At 39.4% G+C, this 25,118-nt stretch overlaps 1 protein-coding gene across 2 annotated transcripts in view; it reads right to left on the bottom strand.

Annotated features, from left to right (window-relative positions):
• Nucleotides 1-1,146: 1,146 nt before the first annotated feature.
• chrm2a (cholinergic receptor, muscarinic 2a) overlaps nt 1,147-25,118 on the bottom strand; it is a 150,101-nt gene continuing 126,129 nt past the window's right edge. For both annotated transcript variants that reach the window (XM_037542959.1, XM_017697032.2), the window contains exon 3: nt 1,147-12,588. In XM_037542959.1, the coding sequence (XP_037398856.1) occupies nt 11,045-12,526 (1,482 nt within the window). In that variant the 5' untranslated portion in view covers nt 12,527-12,588 and the 3' untranslated portion in view covers nt 1,147-11,044. The remainder of the gene's footprint in view (nt 12,589-25,118) is intronic.

The following is a 25,118-nucleotide window of genomic DNA, read 5'->3' as shown; positions in this document are numbered from 1 at the left end:
TATTGACTGTGGTCTGTGAACGTTTACTTTAAAGGTAAGATATAAATGAAAGAGAAAAAAAAAATCCTCATCCGCTGTGGCAGTATGCTTTAGCTCAAGATGGATTGATGGGTTCAGGTTTTTCAGTTTGCTGGTGTTTGTTATGTACATCACAGCTGAGAGATTTTAATTCATATCATCATTATGGGGATAAATGCTGTGATTGTCAGGAGCAGAGGCTTGCCAAGGAAGTGTTGCATTGGTTGTTGGGTTTAATGTATTAAAATGTAGTGGGACACAATGTATTTAGAAAACAAATTGTTTGTCAATTTAGTGTTGTCCTTTATGCAACACAATAACCCTCCTTCTAAACAATAACAATTAAAAAACATCAAATTTAATTTGACGACCCCCAGTTTTCTTATTTTTCACAGGTCAGAGTCACTACTAGGATGAGAGTAGTCTGCCAAAATAAAAATGTCCATCCAAAAGCAGCTCTTGTGGTCAGAATCTGAGCACTGCTAATGGGCCAGAGCATGGCTAGCACAGTACATTAACAGATGGGCTACAGCCTTTATTTACCAGCAAGGTGGTGCTACAGGGGAGGGGTTTCTAATAAAATGGCCAATGAGTGTACAAAGCCACATGCTACAAGTTTATATACATTTACTAAATATATTAATAAATAAAGAAAGTACAAAGTATTTTACTCAGTCTTATATCTTTATTGATAGAATTCTTCTCCAAAAGAATGTGGCACAATATATATTGTGAATGTATTTTATTATTATGGTTTCATTAGTGATTTGTGAACATCCAGATTTCTCCTCCAATCATTTCCCTCAAAGAAATCGGTACCATTAGAAGTGTACAAACTGGAGGTCAGCTAGTAAGGGAAGGGGGGCGGGGGGGTGTGGGTCAAGAGAGGAAGGCGGGAGGGGTGGGAAGGCAACATTCAGATGAATAATAAACACATGTATTTACACAGCAACTGTGCCAAATCACATAGAATGTTCATGTTATATTACAATGGGAACTTGCGGTTAACAGATTACTTCTACTAGATGTAAAGTCACAACCCACCGTGAAGGGAAAGCACAATGAGGATCTACACATATCAGAAACAGAAGATAAAGAGTTAAATATGTACATCAGACACAGGACGTGTTTTTTTTTTTATCCATGTCTGTTTCTATCTGCTCCAACTTCCCGAGTCAAAGCTCATTCTGTTCATACGTTCTAATGCAAGCACACTGTGTTTTTTTTTTTTTTTCTTTTGATTTTTGGTTCATTCCAAAGAGGAGTTTGCCTTAGAGTCATGCTTCCTCTGGTTCCTTTGTCTCACTCACAGGCTAAGCTGCTTTTACTCTGTGTGGAAACACTCTAGAGAAACGTCTTAGTTGGTATCATTGGGTCCAGCTCAGGCATATGAGCACATTTTTGCGAGCGAATGCGCTCTCCCAGGCACCAGACGGTGCTCAGCTAAGCACTCCATCAAAAGCAAAAGAAAGAAAGAAAAAAAAAAAACCCCACAAAACATGAACTGAAGTCTGTTTTTATGTTAGCATGCCCAGACAAGTTCTCTTAGCACTTGGCTCTACTGAGCTTCTGCGACTAACAATTAGAAACTTTCACTAACTTTATCATGTTCTGTCATCTTTCACCTCTCTCTCTCTCTCTCTCTCTCTCTCTCTCACTTGGTAATTGAAAGCTCAGCTTGTCTGTGGTGGACTCTTGATTTAACGTCCAATTATCCCTTGTTTCCACTGACAGATGCTTCAGCTCCAGAATCAATACTTGAGAGTCATCTCCTCAGTCTAACAACAGCTCGCACTTTATGTACAATACATCTGTACAGCATTGAGTGGACATTTATAAAACCTCATACAAAAAGATGTATTTAAGTACATACAATACAGTATGCTCCTGTGATGTTACTTGATCATTTTGTTTGTTTGTTTGCTTGCTTGCTTGTTTGTTTGTTGACAGGTTGGCTTGTCCCTGGCAGTTAAGTATGTGTCTTTGGCAGCCGTTGGTTTTTATTTTTTCTTCTCTGAAATTGCCGGTGCGTGTATGTGATATGTTCTCACTGTCCTGCTTTACAGCAGAGTATTTCACATTGTGTAACACCCAGGTTAACCACATGCCAAGGCTATTTTATAGTTTTGATATACACACAGTTCTCAATTTAATCTCAGTTTAACTCAAACCCATTACCCCCCAATACACAGCAAAAGTGTACAAGTGACCAAGACATAAAGACTTATATACAAACTTCATACACTCTCACACGCATCCTTATACACACACACACACAGACACACACACACATACACACACATACACCCACACACACACACACACACACACACCCCAAATCTCATTTTTGTGAAATGCTATACTGAACGCAGCCTCAGGTCTCCAGAGATGACCCATCCACATATATACAGAGATAGCACTGCACTGACAGAACCATTAAGACCTCTCATTACGTTACATTGCTGCTGCAGCTTCACTGGACAGACTCTTGACACCCTGCGTAAGTGAAATGTTCAGTTTAAAGGATCCTGTGCTTTTCCGTCAACTCACAGTCATACACAACATAATCACACCGTGATAGCGAAAAAAAGAAGAAGAAAGGCATATTAATCAAAATAAATATATTAATAAATAATCAAAAGTTTAAATAATTCATCTTTGAATTCTGTAAGGCACTTCATGTCGTTTTGAAAAAGTAACTGTGTGGAATTATCCAGGCAGCACAGGGGGAGGTTGACTATGTAATTATCAGCCTCATCACTCCAGCCTCAGCCTTCATACATTCTGCTGCAGGAACAGCCAGTGCCGCCCTGACCACACAAAAAATAACAGATTTTTAAATGTAATATATATATATTACATATATAGTAGGATATTTAGAATAAAAATAATATTTCAAATCCGCACAATAATATAGGAATAATATACATTCTTTAAAACAAGGGGGGGCAAAAACAGATTTTGGGAGCTTGTGTTATTTAAAGAACCTAGCACTTAATGGTTCTTTAAAAGTATGTATCACTAATTCTTTAACCTAATCTCTATTTATAGTGTGTATTTAGCCAGTGGGGAACCCTTAGGGCCTTCTAGGCCTCATCAAATTAGGATTTTCTTTGCATGTAGTTAAATACAGCGAAGACAGATGCAGCCTCTCTTATTGATTAAGACTTCAGGACAGGCCTGATGTGTCAGATTAACCACTATCAGAATAAGTGACAGTGGAATGAAGCAAAATGTTTTCATTTCCAATGGAACCAGTTTTGTGAGAAAAACATCAGACTAGTCCTTCTGCAAGTCCTGCTTCCAATGTTTGTGTTTAATCATATTAATCACCACTATCTTACCGTTAACATAGGAGAATTTCATAGGGGCTAGCAGAAATAATCATAGAGGGTTTTTAAAGCAATTTTTTGATCAAGTTTTGACATTTACTGAAGGGCTATTTTAGGCTATTTTTAGTAAAAGAACAGAAAAGCGTTTGACTCAAAACACACTGGCCACTGACATTTGATGAGTATTTGGAATCAGTTTTCTGTTCTTACACTACAACAGGGACAAACATCTAAACTATTGTTTTGTTAAGTTCAAAGATGCTGAGGTATTCCTTTATTGGAATTCCATCCATTGGAGCCTTCTTTAGAGATCCTATAATATTGCTCCAAATAAACCTTTAGCGTCTTCCTATATTTATTTATAGAATCTAAAATAAAACCATATAGACTCTCAAAAATAAAGGTGCCAGACGGGGTTCCTTGCATGACGCCATAGAAGAACTACATTTGATTCCCTACAAAACTTTCAATAGATGATTCTTTAGGGCAGTGGTTCTCTGTCTGGTCCTCAGAGCTCCCCCAGACAGCCCACATTTTTGCTCCCACCTAATTCACAATGCAAGCCAAAAAAGTGGACCAAATGGGGGTCCTGAGGACTAGTTTAAGAATGTCTGCTTTACACATAATGTAAAGGTTCTCAGAAGATCCCTTAAATTGGTATAGAATTTTTATATTATGTAAAGTTACTTTAAAGCTTTACAATTTCCTCAGACTACCTTTTAAAAATGGTTCTTTATGGATTCTCAAAAAAGGATGCGACCTAGTTTCCTTAAACTTTTGGGTTGATTAGAGTTCTAAGTTCTGTAAGTTAACAAATGAACAATCAGTTTTTACATCCTGTTAAATCAAAATTTTGAAACGACCAAGGTAATAACTTAAACTTCAAAGGTACAAAGTTGAATACAGAGCATTTCAGTGTGGATCCCTTTCTGGCACCTTTTGTTTCCAAAAAATATTAAATAAAAATAATAAATTGTGAAGAATATAAAAAAAATGATAATACATTTGTAGATCTTAAATTAGATCCTAGCCCTTTGATATTTCTACTGTGCTATATGTTTATATGACGTTGCATGTTGTCATGATAAGAACGGAGACAAGACAAGAGTGTTGAATTCTTCTCCAGCTCACTCGGCCATAGCACTCCACTGCTGCATGCTAACACCCATGCACACTCACTCACTTCCTGTACTCTTTGCACCAGTCACCCAGTGGTGTATCTGAGACAGAAAGCTGGTGGTGCCGTGACCCTAAACATCTCTGTTGCTTTTAAACAGGTGTCACCCAGAGATGCCGATTGACACTTTCTTTTTTTCCCCTCGCTCTTCCTCTCTGAGAACAGAGTGGCTTCTTATCAGGCAAGAACAGTACACACAGCTCAAAGAGCTGGCGAGGTCCTGCAGATGACTGCCAGCTGTCGCACAGCTCGACCCACCTGGCCAAGCGCATCTTATCACTTACACTCGTGTGCCATTGCACACTGCTCTGTCATACTCCACTCTGCGGTATCATGTACCACTCTCCAGTTTATCTCCGTCAAAAAGGTCAGAGTGAATGCGATACATGAATGTTGTGCCATTTAAGAATGTGTTCACACGTTCAGGGCCACACAGGTCATGCTGTAGGGATGGAGAGTGAAAGGTGAGTGGAAAACTGATCTGTGTGCCATGTTGAACACTCACTGCCACACTCCTGCTATCTCTGTGGTAGAGATTAGCGGCTATCGGACTGGTCTTTCACACTGCGTTAACGACACAGCCGCAATGACTGCTCTAGTTGCTCTTCGAGGTGAGCAGGTGGGCTGCAACGCTCCCAACATCAGGAGAAAGAGGAGGACGTGGAGGGGGGGTGGAGGTGAGGAGTGCGACAGGTGACATGCAGGCCCATATCCACTTATCAGCCTGACGGATGGGAAAGCTCTGGGCCTGGCATGCTGCCGGGACTGGCCTGTCTGTCTCATATTACTGAGACGGCTCCATAGAGGCAAGCCCTCAAACGTCTTCCATCATGCTGTCAGAGCGGTGAAGCCATGAGGCTGAAATGGGAAAGCACAGTAGTGCCTTTAAGGGAACTTCTTTCCATTAGAACAAGGATGTGGACCGTAGGGGCAGGCAACATGGCAAAATCTTACAATATTTTTGGGTTTGGTACATTGGAATGGACACAATTTAAAAAATGCTATGAAAAAAATATGTGTCCAATGATTTGTTCTTATTCAACATTTGAGATGTTGCACAATATCTTTCCAGCAGGACCAACTGTGGCTTCTTAGACTCCAGAATACATTGAAATAAATATATAACAATATATAACATATTAAATATAGTTAACATGATTCTATACATTATTTCCTCATTGCACTGTAAAAAAAATTATTCAGTTTTCATTTAAAAAGTACGTAACCTGGTTGCCTTAAAAAATTGAGTTAATTGACTTTCTAATAGTACATTAACAGAACAATAATGTGTGTGTTTTACCTTCCGTTAACGTATTGTTTGAAGCTCAATGAAATCAAAATTTTAAGACAACTAAGTTGCTTAAGTTTAAGTTAAAGTATTGAAGCAGTGTGAAAAAGTTTATCCCATCAACACAGTTATTGCCAACATAAAGACGATATTATGTTTTCTGGAATATACTTTAGAGTTCTATAGCAACAGTTTTGGCTCTCCTGGTCAAATGACGTTTAGTTAACACATGATCTACGAAGAACACACTACAGCACATTTTAATGCACAAGTACTGTAAATTTGCAAAATTGAACCTTTTTGGTGAAAAACCAAAACATACGATGTGGCCTGTACAAAAGTGAACATTTTATATTTCATGTTTCATTTTTCAAGTCAGCCAGTAAATAGAAATCGTGCACTAAAATTTTCAGAGAAGTGCCGTATCTTAAGTTTGGTCCCTGTAGAGGATGTGCCAACTAATATAATCTTAGAAAACTATGACAACAAAATGACACCAAAACTGCTCACCACTGTGTTCATGTGTAAATGATGTACACATCAGTGCATCACTCTTTAAAATGTAGGGTGAAACTTTAGACAGCTACATTCATCGGGAATGTCTTTTTAATGAAATATGAAGTGTTCTGGAAGCACTGATGACACACATGTTATACTCTGAAAAGCTTTTTGTGATGTAATTTGTTGTGATAATATCTTATTGTCATATCGCCCAGTCATAGCTCCCTGCCAGACCTACCAGAGCTCTCAACCAGGTCCAGATGCCTTTAAAACACAAACAGTATGCATTAAAAAGTGTTCAGACACACTTGATATATATGTGCATTTACCCATCTGTTGTTGACACCGGTGTTAAATTGCATGCACACAGCCATGTAATCTCTATAGGAAAGCTTTGGAAATAGAATAGAATGCCTTGGAACAGGTGCACACCAGCCTAATTTGTCCATACACTATTGCCAAGGGTCAAATAGAGGGGCATTAGCTCCTCATCATTTCACCAGGGAGCAGTAAAATTGTGTTCTCTGGAGAGATGAAGCCTCATGAATTATCTTTGGGATAAAGTGCAGCACCGTTGCAAGCTTAATTAGCCAACATCAGTACTGACCTCAGTAATGTTTTTGCGGCTGAAAGATTCCAAACCCCTACACTACAGTTCCAACATCTAGAGTCTTTCCAGAAAAGAACATGCAGTATCCTTTCAAGAAAGGTCTTTACACTCAGGACTGAGTCTGTGCACCTGCAAAAGACTACAAAGACTCTAGAGAGAATTAAATTACCATGTGGCTGTGAAACTAGGAGCGATGGAAAAAAGCAATTTGCAGAAAGTTGACAAACTGATAATAAAACATGAAGAAAGATAATTGTATGGCTAAAAGATAGAAAGAGAACCTTGGGGGTGGAAAGTGAAAAGGAAGGTTCTAAGAGGGGGCTGCAAAGAGTGGGAGAGTAAGATAGAGGATGTATATGAGAAAGGGAAAAGTGAAATGTTAATATAAATAGCAGAAGCCCTGTAAGCATCCCTTGCTTGTTTAAACAATGTCTCGCTTTTACGTGGATTCATGGCTGAGGAGATTAAAGCGTGTGGGACACTAAGTGGAGCAGGCAACCACTGAGCCTGCCGACCGTGTAATGTGTAATCTTCAATCTCGTACAGTGTTCAGCATCATCAGCTAATCTGATCCATCTTACCGTGAGATTCCGTTATTACTCCGACCCACATTGCTCTGTATCGCACTGCTTACGGCAGTGACTCCTCCTGTTCCAAACACTGCAGCCAAAATCCTGCACTCTAACCAAAACTAGACTCTGAAGAACAAAAGTTCCTAAAGAGTCCTTGTCTTGGGCGGATATTTCTAGGTATGGAATTTTTACATTATGTGTGGATTCTTTCAACATTTAAAAAGTTCTTCATGTTCTCATTAAATTTCCATTAAAAGTTTCTTTATAGAGCCAAAAGTCTGTCTACTGAACACTACTAGGCTAACATTTCAGTCTACCCAACACCACTGCCGAATAACCTTTCAGCCTTCCCAACACCACATTTAACTAAGCCTTCATTTTACTTAACACTACTGTAGACTAACCTTTCAGCCTACCCAGCACCACTGTGGACTAACCCTTCAGTCTATCCAACACCACAGAGTGAAAGCTTTCACTCTACCCCACACCAATCTACCCCTACCCCTACCTTCCCCAAGCCCACTGCTGACTAATTGTTTAGTTTACCCAACACTAATGAGCCAAATCCTTCAACACCACTGAGTCAACATCTTCTCTACTCAACACCACTGAGTCATACTTCACTACACCCAACAGCGTTGAGTCAAACCCTTCAATTTACCCAACGCCACTGAGTCAAAACCTTCTCCTTATCCAACACAACTGAATCAATGAGTCACTAAGTTTTAAGAAGGTATGCAGTCAGTCTAAAATCTTTAAGATAAACAAACAAATACCAGTGGTCTGCCACCCTAGCTAACATTCTATAATCATTATTATTGAAAAACAGCGAGTTTGTGTACAGTTGGTTGGCTGACACCAAACATGACGCATTTACTAAATAAATAAGGTTTTATTCCACTAAATCGACATGAGCTGAAGGGAAAATGAGCTTGATTTATCAGTGCTCTCGCTGCGTCACATTCTATGCAGTATAGTTGCGCTCATCTGTTATGTGATGCTATACGATGTTGTGCAATTCTTCAGTCAAAGCCCTCACTGCACTCAAATCCACAATGCTCTTTGCTACACCTAACATTAACAACTATAAAAGAGACAGACAGAAAGAATTACAGGTGAACATTAAACAAATTCTTGAGCACATATTTGAGAAGATGTTACTTCATGTTGCTTTTGTGACTTCTGCTTCAAATATGCCATGTTTAAGGAGAATGAGAGATGAGAGTGGTTTCTCCAAAGACTTCATCGTGAACCACAATAGCATTGTGCAGCTTTATGATGAAATGTTTCAAATATCTAGCCCTTTTTTATTTCACAAGGCCAAGGCCTGTGATTTAGAATAACCCCCATTTCAGGGTGATCACACACACACAAAAAGACAAATACACACACACACACACGCACAACCACTTGCCTCATACTATAGCAGTCAAGAGCGGAATTCCATTTCCCTCTGTGGCTCAAATACCTCAGAGCAAGATACAATAAGTCTGAACTGCCACATAGCAGAAGGATCAAGTGATGCAACTAGAGCCAACATGCGCGCTACCTCTGTTCATACATATGCATAAACTTACACACTCAATCATTCATACACTGTCCGATGGTTAGTATGCCCTTTTACCCAGCTCTTGGACTCTTGCCTATTGTTACACCCAGGGGAAAAGCACAGGATCTCTCCAGAATGGTACTTTGGCAGTGTGCCTTAGCCACCTGCAGGTCTCATGAATCAAACCCCTGCCGCATGCCTGCTAACATTAGCACTCATTTACATGTTTGTAAATATGAGAAAAGCCGAGTTGTGAAGTAACGTCCATGCTAAAGGTCTCCACAAGACACGGGTTAGGTTATTGATCTGCAGTAACTGAGGCTGTATTAGCGCCACATTAGACAGACAATTCATTGTTTAGAGTCATTTTGTTGTTGTGCCACCATTTGACACTGCGTCATAAAATTGCATGCAATGTGTTATGAAAAACCCAAGTGTAAAATCCCAAGCCCATAATAATGGCTCTGTATAAAAGAGTCTCTTCACCCCGCTCCTCCATCATCATTTTAAAAGCTTTTAATTTGCATCTCTGGAGGCCTGAGCACTCAAAGCTCTTACATGTGGATATGGCAAAGTGGCTCTCCAGTAGCTCTCTCAGGTCTGAGCCAGTACAGGAACACACACACACACACACACACACACACACACACACACACACACACACACACACACACACACACACACACACACACACAGAGCCTGTGGCCAGCCATACGTCTTCCTGCAATCATTACCATATAACACCTATATTCAATGTATGCAGTAGATTAACTAGTACAATCTCACTCTTTTTCTCTTTCTCACACTGTCTCTGTACAACACACACATACACACACAAACAGCATGCATTCCTTGTGTCTACCAACCACACACACATTTTACCCTGATTCCTAACACTGCCCCATACACACAATATATGCTGTACATGATTATATACAAATATGTACAATATTATTTTATACTGAAGTCCAAACACTAGGTTTGAGTGTTCAGTCAGCCCTATTGTCCCTTTAATCAGTGTAGATTTGAACAGTGCAGATTCAAATCTTAATACTGCACTTTCAACTCAAATCTGTATTTAGGTACTGTACCTTAAATAATTAGGTTAAACACTGAATTTCCACTCCAAACTGTGACTCACTGACATACAGTGCTGTGCAAAAGTCAGCAACCACCTTTTCAAGTATTTTTCACATACTAAGCTATTCATTTTCAGCTTCAGAAAAAACATGCAACATATATTTCACAGAAAATTACACAATCTTCTACAACTAAACCATTGTTTTAGCATGTAAAGTGTCCGCCCTTTGCCCTTTCTTTACAGCTTCAGTTAGTTTAGCAGAGTTGAAAAGTGTTTTTCAAAGAAATCTGCAGGGATATTTTTCCACACTTGTCTTAGAAGTTGGTTGGATTTTCTGCTTACCACACTTCAAGTAATCCAAACACATATTTAGACTGTTATATTTAGATGTCCCTTTTCTTAGTGACACTGATAGATTGAATATTATACTTGTGTTGGAGGCTTTTTCTGTAATTGTCTGTTAAATATACACTTCCTTCTTAATTCTGACGCTGAAAAATCAGTATCTCTTACTTAGAGGATGTTTGACTGGATATTTAATAAACAAAATAGTGGTCTCTGATTTTTGCACAGTGAACTGTATTTTATGCTAATATTTTGACCTTTTATATATTATAGGTTTATAAAGCACTATTTTGTGTGTAGTAATATCTGTAGTTTTGTTACTTTTTTTTAATCTCAACAATACCTCTCCAGGTCTGTATGCAAAGCCTGCAGCAATATTCTCCTTTCTGAGTTGCAATCGCTTCTGTGTAAAGTGCTACAACAGGTTATTGATAACAGAAATACAGAAAGACATAAAACAGCAATGCACCCATTTGCCACACTCACACTTTCAGTCATTGCACAAATACATTACACTCATACGTGCCCACAGGTTCACATATATGCACTTATTCAAGCACGCACGTAGAGCTCATCTGGCTGAGCGGATATTTTTATACTGACAGAGCAAAAGCTGTTTGAAGGTCTTTTTGAATGTGGCGTTGCAGAGAGCGTAGCATGCAGGATTGATGGTGCTGTTGATGTAGCAGAGCCAGTATCCGATGGTCCACACCGTGTTGGGGATGCAGCTTGAGCAGAACGTGTTGATGAGAACCATCACGTTGTAGGGTGTCCACGTGGCAACGAAGGCTACCAGGATGGCCATGATGGTGCGGGTCACCTTTTTCTCCCTGGAAGGAGGTGCTTTCTTCTTCTTGGGTGGTTGCTTGGTCATCTTCACGATCTTCCGCGTCACATGGTTCTGCTTCTCTGCCGCTGGCACGATCTCCACAGTGGTGTTGGTGGGGGTGTAGCAGTCTCCCTTGGGTGACTTGGTGACAATTTTGATGCAGGTGAGCTTGGAGCCCCCAGCTTTGGTGTGGTGACGTGCGGGCTGTTGACTGTCATTGGCTCTGGAAGGCACCACCTCCTCTTCCTTCTGATTGGCTGCGGCCCCACTGCCAGAAGTGGAGTCGTTGGAGCTTTCTTTCTCCTCCACTGGGACACAGTTGTCCCTCGCTCCGTTCTCCCCTTCCCTGCTGGCTGTGGATGGCCCTTTGCCATTCTGCAGTTTGCTGTCGTGCTGGTTGGTCACCTCATCTGTGGTCTGGGTCTGACCCCTATCAGGGTCCTCCACCATCAAGTTGTTGTTTTCAGGCTTGCTGGCGACATTGCAGCGGGTCTGGCTGGGTGAAGCCGTTCCAAGGTTGGCCCCCGAAGGCTTGCGGTTGTCTTTCTTGACGCGGCTCTTGCTTGCCCGGGAGATCTGCCAGTACAGCACCATCATAATGATGACAGGCAAGTAAAAGGCAGCAATGGCGGTGCCGAAGGTGACAGCAGCGTTGGAGAAGAACTGAATATAGCACTCTTTCTCTGGCACTGTGCGGCCACCCACAATGAACTGCCAAAAGAGGATGGCAGGAGCCCACAGGATGAACGACAGTACCCAGGCAGCAGCGATCATCATCCCTGCCATTTTGGTCGTCCTCTTGACAGGGTAACTCAGGGGCTTAGTGACGCAGAAATAGCGGTCAAAACTGATAATCAGCAAGTTCATGACGGAGGCATTGCTAACCACATAGTCCAGCGCCAACCACAAATCGCACACCACAGGGCCCAGCGGCCAATAACCGATCACAATATAAACAGTATAGAGGTTCATGGAGCAGAGACCAATGATGAGGTCAGCACATGCTAGGCTAAACAGGAAGTAGTTGTTAACAGTCTGCAGGCTTCTGTTGACCTTAATGGAGAGCATGACCAGGATATTTCCGATCACAGTGACCAAGCTAAGTGAGCCTGCTACCAGCACTATGAATACCACCTCCACTGTCTTATACGGGCTTGTCTCTTCCACCGTTTCCGTCTCATTGCCCTCAGAGGCGTTCCAGAATGTTAAGTTTATTCCATCCATCTGTCCCTGCCTCAGGTGCAGCTCTACAGTCCACAAGAAGCAGTGCTCACAAGCCTTCACACCTACACATGAAAGATGGAGAGAGAGGAAAAAACACTTTATTGCTTTCACTTTCTGAATAATGTGGGAACATATTATACAACAGGGCATACCCCACATTCCTCAAGAAATTCTTGATGAAAAGAAATAAATTGAGCCCAGTTAGGTAGAGAGATTATCAGAATGGAAGTTCAAGAGGGTTGTTTGTTTTGCCTGTGAATGAGAATGCGTGTGGGGTTACATGTGGACCATTATGTGTCAATCAAAAGTTGGTAGACATCTAATTAAATGAGTTCTAAGTGTAAGTGGTAGCAGTGGAACAACCAGTTATCATGACCTTGGGGTTTGTAGACTAAGGCAAGCAGTGAGTAATGTAATGAAAGTGTGTATACCGTGGGCTACTTCAAATTACACAGAGCCAGTTGTTGACTTGAGAACAGTCCATCTTAGTCTGTTGGATATGTTGTTTCACAAACTCTAAGGCAATGAACAGATCTGCACACACCTTGTTTGCATCTCTTGTTGCCACTATAAGCAGTGAATCAGCTTTATTCTTATCAAGAAAGTGTCTCAGTTACAAATGGATCTGCTGATGGCATCAAGGATATTCTAAGGGTTATACACTCCTTGCAGAATGCCACAGAAGAACCATTATTCGGTTCCTTAAAGACCTTTTCAGTGAATGATTCTTGGGAGAAGTGTTTTTGTGCCGTACTTCAAAATAATATCCCTGTATTGTTCTGCTTTTCAACTGGGTTCAACCCTTCTATCCCTGATGCACATGAATCGGCAATGGCACTGTTTTAAACTCTAGTCCTGAGGGCCTTACAATGAGAAGCTTCATGTCTTTCCCGCATTTGAGTCATTCAAGTCCTTCATGAGTGGAATCAGGTGTCTTTGGCTATGTTTACATCACAAACTTCATTGGTCAATTGCAATTTTTTGCTCAGATCTGATCTTTCTAACTTGATGATTCATATTGATGTGAATGACTCAAATTTGTCATTCATACAGAGGAGCCTGTGTTCTGAAACAGCCTGTATGTACACATTCTAATCAGTAATGTCACGTGAATGAACCACACGCTTTATGAAGAACAAACTAACCAGCAAAACAAAACCAGCAAAAAGCTGTTCATCACTGGATCAAGACAATGGTGAAATAGGGTCAGATGCCTTGCTTTTGCAGGGTTTGCTGGTACTTCAGGTTTGGCACTGCGTCCTCTTTAATGCTGAATGGTGACACATGCTCAGTGTGACCATGTGACCTTCCCATTAAGGTTGCTCAGTCACAAAAAGGTTATGTATCCTATCTATGCCCACATATGAAGGTGAGCCCTCCTGCTACCCACTTCAGACCAGCTGCCCACGCCCCAGCTGCCACCACCTGCCTTGGACTAGCTGCCCACACTACACTGATGCTCTCATAGACTCCTAGCTATTCCTAATACCAATATTACTGCTATTAATATTAGTAGTATAATCACTTGTAGGTAGTTTGACCAGAGGAGGATGGGTCCCCCCTGGTGAGCCTGGTTCCCCCCAAGGTTTCTTCCTCAGTTCTGAAGGAGTTTTTCCTTGCCACTGGGGGGTTTGTACATTCTTACAGTCTTGATAAACTTTGTCTTTTCTGAAATTCTGTAAAGCTGCTTTGTGACAACATCCGTTGTAAAAAGCGCTATACAAATAAATTTGATTTGATTTGATATGAAGGTGACTTAGATCTGATTGAAAAATCAGATTGTCACATTCAGGCAAAAATCAGATATGTGACATTTCAGCCTGGTAATGTGAATGCAGCCTTAGAGCAAGAAAAGCACAAAATTATGAAAGCAGGTGTCCATGAATGGAGATTTGACAAAAACATGCCATTACGTTGGGTGTCCACTATTTTTGGACACACTATTCTATTATTGTAATAAATTAAAAAATTGGCATTTGGTTGGTTGCAGTGGCCCTTATAGCTTATCTGTCAGCAAGAAGTCCTGCCTAATAGTTATGACTGTTCAGTAGGCATGTCTGTAAAAGGCCCCTAGCAAGTGATATTAAGAAGTCACTATGAAGCAAAGACACCTCTTCTGGTAAATGTCTTAACAACAGTGGCTGTTAAAAGAGTGGTTTTAGTCTTTTTTTGAGAAATGCCAGAACCTTTTGATCCACTGAGATTCAGTGCCTTTGATTAAGGTTTCTAAATAAGACATATTTGATGTGTTACCATCAAGTTTTGTTAATAGTTTGATATCGCACTAGACACAGTCCACAGTGTATTGAATCTCTGCAGAACATAAATCCTTGTTCAGATCAGTTGGTCCATCCACCACAAATTGTTCATACAATTTAAAGGGCTGCCAACATTTTTATGGTGTCTAAAAAATAAAAAAATGTCAAAAATGAAGATTTTTATTCTCATGGAATAAAAGATTCCTTTTCTTTGATATTCCAGACATCACTGAAGCCTGACAGATGATCCAGAAAATTTGAATGAGATGAAGATTAAACAAATTCAATCTCAGACCAAAAGGATCTATATAGAATTGAACAGAAAGGCTAAGGGTAGTTTGCTACATAATGCCATTCATTCACTATGTAATTTATTTTAGGTCCTGTGGATTGTAGATGGCTTTGAGTGAGATTACTATTGGACAATATTCACCCACATCAATCCTTGAAACCATCCTAGCCTTGTCTTACACGCAGCTAAAATGAGAATTTTTTTTCTTCAATATTTTATTTAACAGATTTATCAACTGGATGAAATAAATTGAAACAGAAACTTTAAGCAGTGTTTAAACTTGGAAGGATTTTTTTGCTTTTAACATTTGCTTTAAAGTTGATACCATGGCTCGCCTTTGATCCATCAAGCTCATCAAATTCCTGCAAAGCCTTTTAATTTCAGTAGCTGTGTGTGTGTGTGTGTGTGTGTGTGTGTGTGTGTGTGTGTGTGTGTGTGTGTGCGCGTGTGTGTGTGTAATATTACCCATAAAAATACAAGTCACATTTTTTATGCATAGTTAATTACATATGCACTACATATAGACCACCCTCACTGGTGTCACATTAACATATTAAACTTTCAAACCACCTCCACTGCTTTATTGTGTCACTTCTATTATTCTTATATTCATTTTATTAAACATTTAATTCATTAGCTACGTTTTTACTCATTTTTTCCCTGTTTGATCTGTTATTTTTTAAAGTTCTTGTATTATTGCTGTTTTAATGTTTTATTGAATTTTTATTGTCATACTATGATATTGACTATTAAACTGATTCAGTCTCTGATTTCTCTATTGGCCCAGCTATAGGTTTAAACAAAGGTTGGCTGATTGATTGATTGACTGATTTATATTTAATTTCCAGTCTAGTTGGTCATTAAATATGTTATTATTAGTTATTTCTCCATTTTTCAGAAAATATTTTTGATGAGATTACATATAAACAATCAATGTGTGTAAGGAAAGGGAAAGTCAATGAAAAAAAAACAGGAGTTTCCAAAATTGGAGTTCAAAAATGTTTAAAATATACAGAGAAAAGGGGCTCCTAATGCGTGAATATTTAAAAAAAATGAATTGTTTACTGTTTTGAATGTATATGGGGGAAAAGGACAGCATTTACCATTGGCCTATTTGTAACACTGTGTTAAAGCTAGCTCCATCATGTACAGCCTGTTTCCTAGCAACACTAACTCTGGCTATAAGGTGTATACTTCAAAATCATCCAGTCTTAAAATCTGATTGGCTGAGCTGCATTCATAGTCACTGTAAAATACTTGATATATGCACACCTACGGCCCCCTCACAACAACTGAATTGTCTATTACTGTGCCAAGTCACTTAAATCCTGTGCGTTGTGAAGGAAAAAATCTTGTAATCTTAACAAGAACTAGACTGATCAGCTAGCTAACAAGCTAAACATCTCCTGCATTATTTTGACAGGCTTTGAATTAAAATACACATTACATGATTCACTGTAAAACCGCAAGACTTAGGAATGTCACTTGAAAGTCTTACTTGGTTCAAGCATGTGTCTTTTAGTCAGGTCTGCCTTAGGTATCATCACCCTGCTAAAGGGCAAAAAGTGTTTAAGATCCTTATAGGAGTCAAATGACATCTCATTTTGTTGTGAATCACCCACAAATAGCATTAACGGTGCTTGTATTTGTGTACATATCCCCTTTGTGTTGTAAGAGCAACCATTATTTTTGTAGTCAGGGGCCATTATTGTTGAATAAATGCAGGTAAAACGTGCAGTTTTACAAGCAGAGAAGCCCCTATTCCTAGAAAATGATCCATCCATTGTTTGTTTGTGACATTAATGCTCTCCTAACGTATTTATATACAAGAGAAACAAAGAAAGAGTGACAGCGTAATGGCACTAAAGGCACTTGGCATATCCCTTCAGGAAATATTAGCTTATTATATAGACGTTGAGAAAGCCACTGAGATTATCTGAGGGAGCAGAGCCACATGTCCAGCAGCTACATGACCACTAAATGACTTCTACTGTTCCTCCGAGAGGAACACATGCACACACCACTCCAGTCTTGTAGAAGTGCAGGAAAAAGAGAAACCATGGGAGAATGAGGCAGAGAGAGAGAGGTTCATTTAATGTGAATAATGTAAGAGAGTTTGGACGGCCTGTACAGATGGACCTTCTGAAGACAGCAGAGAATGAGAGAAAGTCTCAAAGCTTTGAACAGTAGTGTTAGTAGAGTTAGGAGTGTCCATTTCTCTATTATGTTTGATTGAAAAACATGGAAAACTGGAAAACTATTTAATGTAAGGAGAAACCTCAAATTTCCCCATGGTTAAAACTGATATAGTCATAGTTATGTGGGAATTTATTCAATGTCCTGAAGTTTCAGCCTCAGACGCCCCACCCACAGAGGTCTCACAACGAGTCTTTTGATGCAAAATATATTCTCTGGATGGAAAACGTTTGTCAATGAGCATCCTGACCCTATAGTTTCACAGATTTAAGTATTTAATTACACTATAAGGCCCAAAGTATTTGGAAATACTCACTATCATAGCTATATAAGTTAGTTGGTCAGCCCATTCCAAAATCAATGGCCTTAATATTGAACTGGTCCTACGCTCTGACGCTAAAACAACCTCCACTCTTCTCTGAAGCTTTCCACAAGTAAGGTTAGACACTGATGTTGAACACGGAGTGACTCACAATTGACATCCTAGTTCTTTCCACAAGTGTTCAGTAGGGTTGAGGTCAGGGCTTGGTGCAGGCCAGTGGAGTTCCTCCATACCAAACCATATGTTTATGGACATTGCTTTGTGCACATGGACACAATCGTGCTAGAACAGTAAAGGCTCTTCCCCAAGCTGTTGCCACAAAATTGAAAGCATACAATTATCCAAATTGTCTTTGTATGCTAAGGCTTTAACATTTCGTTTCACTGGAACTAAGGAGCCAAGCCTAATCCCTGAACAGACTATTATCCCTCCTCCACCAAAATTTACTGTTGGTGCCATGCATTTTAGTACACGTCTGCCAAATCCAGATTCTCAACAATTAGGAGGGATGTCCATGTGATTCTGACCATATAGAGTATTTTGGTATAAATTAAAATTATTTTAAAAATACTAAATTCACAAATGTGATTGAAGACAATATTTAATTAGCAGAGAAATGTAGACAATAAAAAACACAAACCAAACTTTCATTTTTAGGATTTTCTGTTCCAAAAATAGCCTGAGAGCTTTAGCTGGCTGCATACTGAACAGTAGTGTAATCGATCTCAGTTATTTCTAGCATTACAAAATCGATGCAGTTGAATCTCCGCATTCAGATCCATTTTTTAACAGACTGAGTATGCACGGCTGGTGCAGGCAGCTGCATTGACTATGCTGCCTGTTGGCATTGTTGTGCAATTTTCCTCTTTTTAATGCACAGACTGCTGGACTTTAGTGTTTTTATTGGGATTAGTTGTGCTTAGCTGCATGTGTAATGCTATGATTAGGGATTTCTGGCACTGGAGATAAGTGAATTTTCAACAGTTATTCAGAGTTTGGGGGCAGAGTGGCAAATAAGGCCAAGTTTTTAATAGGGAAACATAAGAGTGTGTGCTGGTAGCCCTGCCCAGCCTGATAACCTCATCTTTAATCATTACTTCAGCCCTGGAACACTCAGGAGCTCATATCCACCAGTGTGTATGAGAGCGGGAGTGAGAGAGAGAGAGAGAGAGAGATTGAGAGAGAGAGAGAGAGAGAGAGAGAGAGAGAGAGAGAGAGAGAGAGAGAGAGAGAGAAACACAAACACAAGGTCAAACTTTCCCCTAAACCCTGCTCTGGAAACAACTTTTTTCCATGCTAATCCTGATCTTTAAATTCCCCATCAGTATTTGTTGAAACTGCAGCAGCCTTTTGTCAATACAGTAGCAAACAATTGGCTGCCAGTTGCAGGGCTTTCTGATTTGGGGCTTTAAAATTATGAGCAAAGGAGCAGAACTGAGCCTGGGAAAGGGCTTAAGGACAACAAAACGACGCAGTGTAGAGCAAAAATGTCAGGCATTTAAACTGACAGTCAGAGATGAAGCTCCAGTCCACAGTTCCAAACACGGGATAAATGCTGCTCCATTCAACTTCAGCTTCAGACAAGAACTGCTTGCAATGGAGATAAATCACTACTGCGGCACAGAACAGAAGGAGCCCTAGCAGACCATTATGATCTCTGCCCTCAGCAACCTGAGCCACACACACACACACAAACACATACACACCATGTGTTATGAGTCATAACCTGCACACACTCTCTACATCATGAACCATGGCAGTCCTAGGCCATCTATACATCAGCACTGTGGCTGTGCAGGTGTGACCTTACATATGAAAGAAGACAATCAGCTAAATGATATCAACAGATAGAGTGTAAGAGTCACGTAATCTCAAACATACTCAGTGATGTTAAGGTCTGGACTTGGAGAGGTCAGTCAGTTGTTCTGAGAACTCCAGCAGCTTCTTTGTTTGAATCGCAGATTTTCTTCTACTTTGTCTGTTTCCTTTTCTCAGTAACAGCTTCTTGACAGCTACACATCCTTTCAGACTCACAGTGTTGTGTTGTCTTCTCACAGTGGAGGGATGGACAGAAACATATGTGGATTTTTTCAGATCTGAAGCAAGAGTGGAGCTTGATTTTCTCCACTTTCTGAAAGATGAAATATTTAAATGCTGTTTGTTTGATGCTGACAGTTTTGCTGGTCTAAAAGCAGGTTGTTAATGAAAAACACTTTATAGATGGTCATCTAGGTGAAACATTTCAGTTCTGTTATCTGCTGTTCTACTTTAATAAGTAAATCAATTTGACAGTGTTCCTCACCGTTTCTTTCACTATTCATCTTTATTTTTATTTACACATTTCCATGTATTAAGGTTGGAAAACTCAAAGCATGGAATTTATATCATTTTGAGTTTTCAGCAAATGTTTCAGCTAATGTCTGCAGTGGTGGACAGTAACTAAATAAATGTAATTAGTTTCTGTACTTAAGTAGTTTTTTCTTGGATCTGTACTTTACTTAAGTTTTTCCATTTGGGGCGACTTTTTAACTTTCACTCCACTACATTTCAGAGTCTAATATCTGACTTTTTACTCCGCTACATTTTGAGAAATCTGTTGTTCCTTTTGGTTTCTGTGTGTATAAAAACGTAACATGTCAAAACAAAAGAAGCGCAAAGCCAGAGCACCAATCAGGGCACAGCGGTCACTTTGTTCTGAGCTGGTTTTGACCTGTTGGTCATACCGACCCAGTGCAGCACACGGTTCAACATCAGCGTAGCAGCGTAAAACTTTGGGAGCACATACGTCACCTAAATGATGAACTAACCTAACTTTGTGTAAATAGACCACAATATAGAAATATGTCCACATATGCAGTCGAGACTGACGCGTTTCTTTTTTTCTGAATTCATACAAACACTTTCATTTTATAGTAAATTAGTTTGGGCTGGTTTATGTTTATGAACAGAGGCCTACAGATCAACACAGTAAAGGAAGCTTATTTGTGATCCTGAGTTTAAAGCCAGTTTTTATTCAACTTGTAACTAATTTACAAAGTAATCTTAAACTGAAACTTCGCTTGTTTGTAAAAGTGATTTCAGAGCCACTCGGTTCTCCTGATGGAAACTGTTTACCTTCAGTGTTTTGTGCTTCTGATCATTTTAATAGACGTCAGTGTCACTAATTAATGACGTTCTATTAAAAGACTGGTTTACAAAGAGAGACGCTGGAGGACTTTCACCTGAAATGAGTTCATGAAGCGAGTCTTATTATAAAAATGATAACAGGACATCAGAGCCAGAATTACTCTTTTAGTACTTTTACTTTGTACTTAAGTACATTTGAAGACAAATACTTTTGTACTTTTACTCAAGTTGAGGTCTAGAGTAAAGACTTCTACTTTTACTGGAGTAATATTTTACCTTGGGTATCTCTACTTTAACTCAAGTACGTGATTTGTGCACTTCGTCCACCTCTGTTAGTCTGTTACACTCTTAAAAAGATGGTTCTAGAAGGGTTAATTAATGGAGAATGTGTTGCAGATGGCTCTATATGAAAAACCTTTTCAAATGTGTTCTATATAGCATCAAAAAGGGTTCCCCTGTTTTTGCAAGCAAAATACAAGCCTTTTTGGTACTATATAGAACTCTTTTGCTGAGGCTGTAGGGCAGGAGTCGTCTCAGTTTGTGCTAATGTCCTACTATAGGCTAAAAATTATAATATAAACAAAAACACAGACTTACTTTGCTCTGCTTTAAGCTGTAGTTCAGCTATAGGTACTTTTCTCGCATCTCTGGCAGGAAACTTTTTTGTGAAATGTCTCTCAACACTGTACATTTTACGAGGCTGAAGTCAGCTTCTTTGCTACTTTTTAGTGTTTGTCAGTTTCTGGTTGCAGATTAAACATATCAGGAAAACAGCTGGAGTTCTTATTAATGCAAATAAGTCAATTTGTCTCCAATTATCAATGTTTATCTTAAATCTCTCTCTAGCTCTGCTTTTTGTTAGCTACTAGCTAGGCGAGATTTTTCATTCAGTGTTAAAGGTTGGTTAATTGACATTTATAGGCTACATTAACTCCAGTCTTTAAGACCATTTATTATTAAACTATGCTAGAACAAGCAACAGAGCTTCATTTTACTTTTACCTAAAAGTCACATTCTGCTCTGCTGTGGAACTGCAACAAGGCAGTAAAAGAGCTGTGTCTGGCTCCAGAACCACAAGTAGCAGACCCCTGGTGTAGATCAAGTGTCCACTAATGTCACTTTTAGCTGAATAGTGCACAAAAGGTGTATGCTATAAACAAAGTCTTCTCATTTGTGGCAGAAATATGTATGTTGATGCCATTATAGAAGATTAATCTCATTCAAATGCTTCTAAAATAACTAAACTCAAGTTTAAAACTAATCTAAAACTCAAAAACCCAAATATGTATTACATTGTGCTAGTCTCTCCTACAGAAGCCTTTTATCATTCTACTTGTTGGACTGTGTATAATCAAGTTTCTTAGGTCGACATTGGACTGCCGCTGAAGTTCAATATTTATGAAAAAGGCATTTCAAATTTAGTTACTTAATTATGATTTTGTGCAACTTTGTTTTTTTTAATTAATATTGAGCACGTACAAATATCATGCATCAATTAATGGCAAATTTACATTCAGCCGAGTTTCACTGTGGCTCTTGCAGGCAAGACCCTCAGGCAGTACACAATGAACTGTGTATAGTTAAATATTGCTTGCCTTTCAATAAGTTTGCAACAGTATTTTGAGGCCAAAATGTTTATTGTTTCTGATGCCCAGTCTTTAAACTGATTTGCCAGTGCTGTAAAGGTCATAGAAAGACTCTGTAAGATGATTTTACCTCGGGGGTTTTTAATTCTTGTAAAGCAGAAGAGAGTCACAGCTGCAGCTGAATACTAAAAGCATCCATTATGAGAACACTGCGTGCATAGCTGTTTACCCAGATTACATTTTAATTTCTCAGTAAATAACATTAAGTGGTATAAGGTCATTAATCTTGTTCAGAAACCTGATGCAAGTTATAAGAAACAGATTTTAATAGACATAGTTAGTCAGCAAGAATCCCTAAAAGCTTTTGAAACTTGGATAACTGCATAGGAGTCTAATTAGACTGAGATGAAGAGCCTGTCCTGAAAAATAAATACACTACGGCCAAATAATGAAACGTGAAACACATTCATATTACTGAATTGTTCAGAACAAATGCACTGTGCCCTGCTAACAAAACTACGGATAGTGACATCTTAAGCACTAAGTCTTAGTATTAGTGTGTTAATTTGAACTAATCCTCCACCATTATAACTCTGCTGTTTTAATGCTGTCTGTTAACTTGAATTGATCCATAATCTAAGCTATATGTACAGCTTACTTCTAAGGGGAAAATAGGTTGGAAAATGGCCATATACCATTAAGTTATGACTGTTTTTGGTACATAAAACCTCACAAATATTACAAGTATCTCAGTGGAAAACTGCAACACAAATACAGGATATGGGCTCTTTCAGCTTGCATTAGTAAAGTTAATGAACTGACGCTTCCTGAGAACTGCTGCCCTAATTACCCTGACACAGCATATTTTGTTTTGATTTTCTTTCCTTCTCTAAGAATTACACGAAAGGGAACCTACCATATTTTGACTGTTGTGGCAATAGGGATGCAGCTGTTTTATGCAATAAAATGTTACTATTGATTTAGCGCTCATTATCTATCAGAACCATTAACACTGAAAATCTATATCACTGTGTTTACTGGTGTGGAAAATATATTGCCCAGCACTATACAGATATAGAAATCCATCCATAATGGATTTCAATAAGGAAAGCTACTTTCTTTAGTCCCATACTGTTCTGCCACACTCTCTGCCTCAGCTCTGTCTATCTTCCTGCCCCTGCTCCCTGAAGACTAGCGTAGTGCAAGACGATATCTGAAGCAGACGGTGGTTGTAGGTTTACCATGCAAGCACCCAGCTGTGCACTCTGCTGACTGTCTGTGTGTTTGTGTGTATGCTGTCTGTGTGTGTTTGTGAGTACACAGCTTGCACAGCCCCCAGGCATAGAAGGCATAACATAACATTAGTTACAGTGGCGCTCTCACACTTACAGCCCCCTGCAAGGCCCACATTATAGCTCCAAACACTGCCATGCAAGCGTTCGGTCCAAAATGATCTGCACTTTAACGTTTCCTCTCTGAAATTCTGCAGCTCTGTACTGTATTTATCCCTTTTCTGCCTGTTAATGGGTTTCTGGTGCAAACTGTAGCTGCAATTTAGGCTTGATGGCGAATGACAGGACGGATGAGTTAGAGCTGAGAGGCCGGCAGTATGAGCAAGTTTTGTTGGCCTTTAGGACTTTAACTGTTTCCGAGAGCTGGCTCAGTAGAGCTGAAAATTGCCTCTGCCCTCCGGGATGTGCCCATGGCCTATCCCCTTTTCTCTCTCTCGCTCCTCGCTCTCTCTCTCTCTCTCTCTCTCTCTCTCTCTCTCTCTCTCTCTCTCTCTCTCTCTCTTATTCTTTTATTTTTTATTCTCTGCATGAATACTGCAGTTCTGTCACATGTGTGCAACACTGTGTTGCTGGAGATCGTATAGCATTTATGACAGTTTCATAAAGTTCGGTATCTGTTGTTCAGTGGCAGTATTGCCTGTGCTGATTACCAATTTGCTCCAGGACTGATCTCTTTCGGAAGAAAATCTTATATCTCCAAAATGGTAACTTTACAGGAGAAGGAAAAAACATCCTGGTTTTTTTTTAATGTAAGTCAGTGGAAACAGAAAATTTTCCAAGTTATTTTGGGCCATTTCTTTTGGTCCATTCATGACATTTACACACAATGGCAACAGGGCAACAGGTGCTTTCAAATTATATCAAAAAACTGAAAAACCACAAACATTGAGATACAAGGTTTTCTTACAATAACAGCGATATTAAGGATAGGATTTAGTTTTGGGTTGAAGTTAAAGTTAGGGTTGGAACTAGGGCCAGGCTTAGGCTTAGGTGTTGGGTATGGTTGGGTAAGTTTAGTTTTTGCGTAATGGTAGTAACATTTTAACAATACATCTTCTTAATGTATGTAATGTATCAACAATACATGTACAAGATATTTACTTCAATGCATTCAGATGCTTCACAATTGCTGCTTCACTGATATGTTGCTGATGTTACTGATAATCTGTTAAGAGTTTATGAATAATCTACAGAGGACCACTCCAAATAAAGTGGTAACCCAAGTTTGGTCCAGACACTGTTTTGTTTACAGCCTATATCTTTTATTTCTTCATTGCCTGATGAAGACACCAATGGTAAAATTGGTTTACTGATATGTGAGTCATTGTGCTTCCACAGTAGTGTTGCTTTTTAGGGGTAAATCTCAAATTCCCTTTATATGCTAATGCTTATTTATTCCGTAAATACACTGGAAACAATGTAGACAGCTCAAACTGCATTACACACACACAGAGAGAGGGTGACATAATTAGACAGCTGAAGAACAGCACTGATTACTTGTATGTAAAAGGTTTTATCTA

This window comes from Pygocentrus nattereri, chromosome 11 (genome assembly GCF_015220715.1).
Source record: "Pygocentrus nattereri isolate fPygNat1 chromosome 11, fPygNat1.pri, whole genome shotgun sequence".
Taxonomy (NCBI): Eukaryota; Metazoa; Chordata; class Actinopteri; order Characiformes; family Serrasalmidae; genus Pygocentrus; species Pygocentrus nattereri.
The sequence above is the reverse complement of the archived record's forward strand: the minus strand, read 5'-3'. Positions and strand labels throughout refer to the sequence as shown.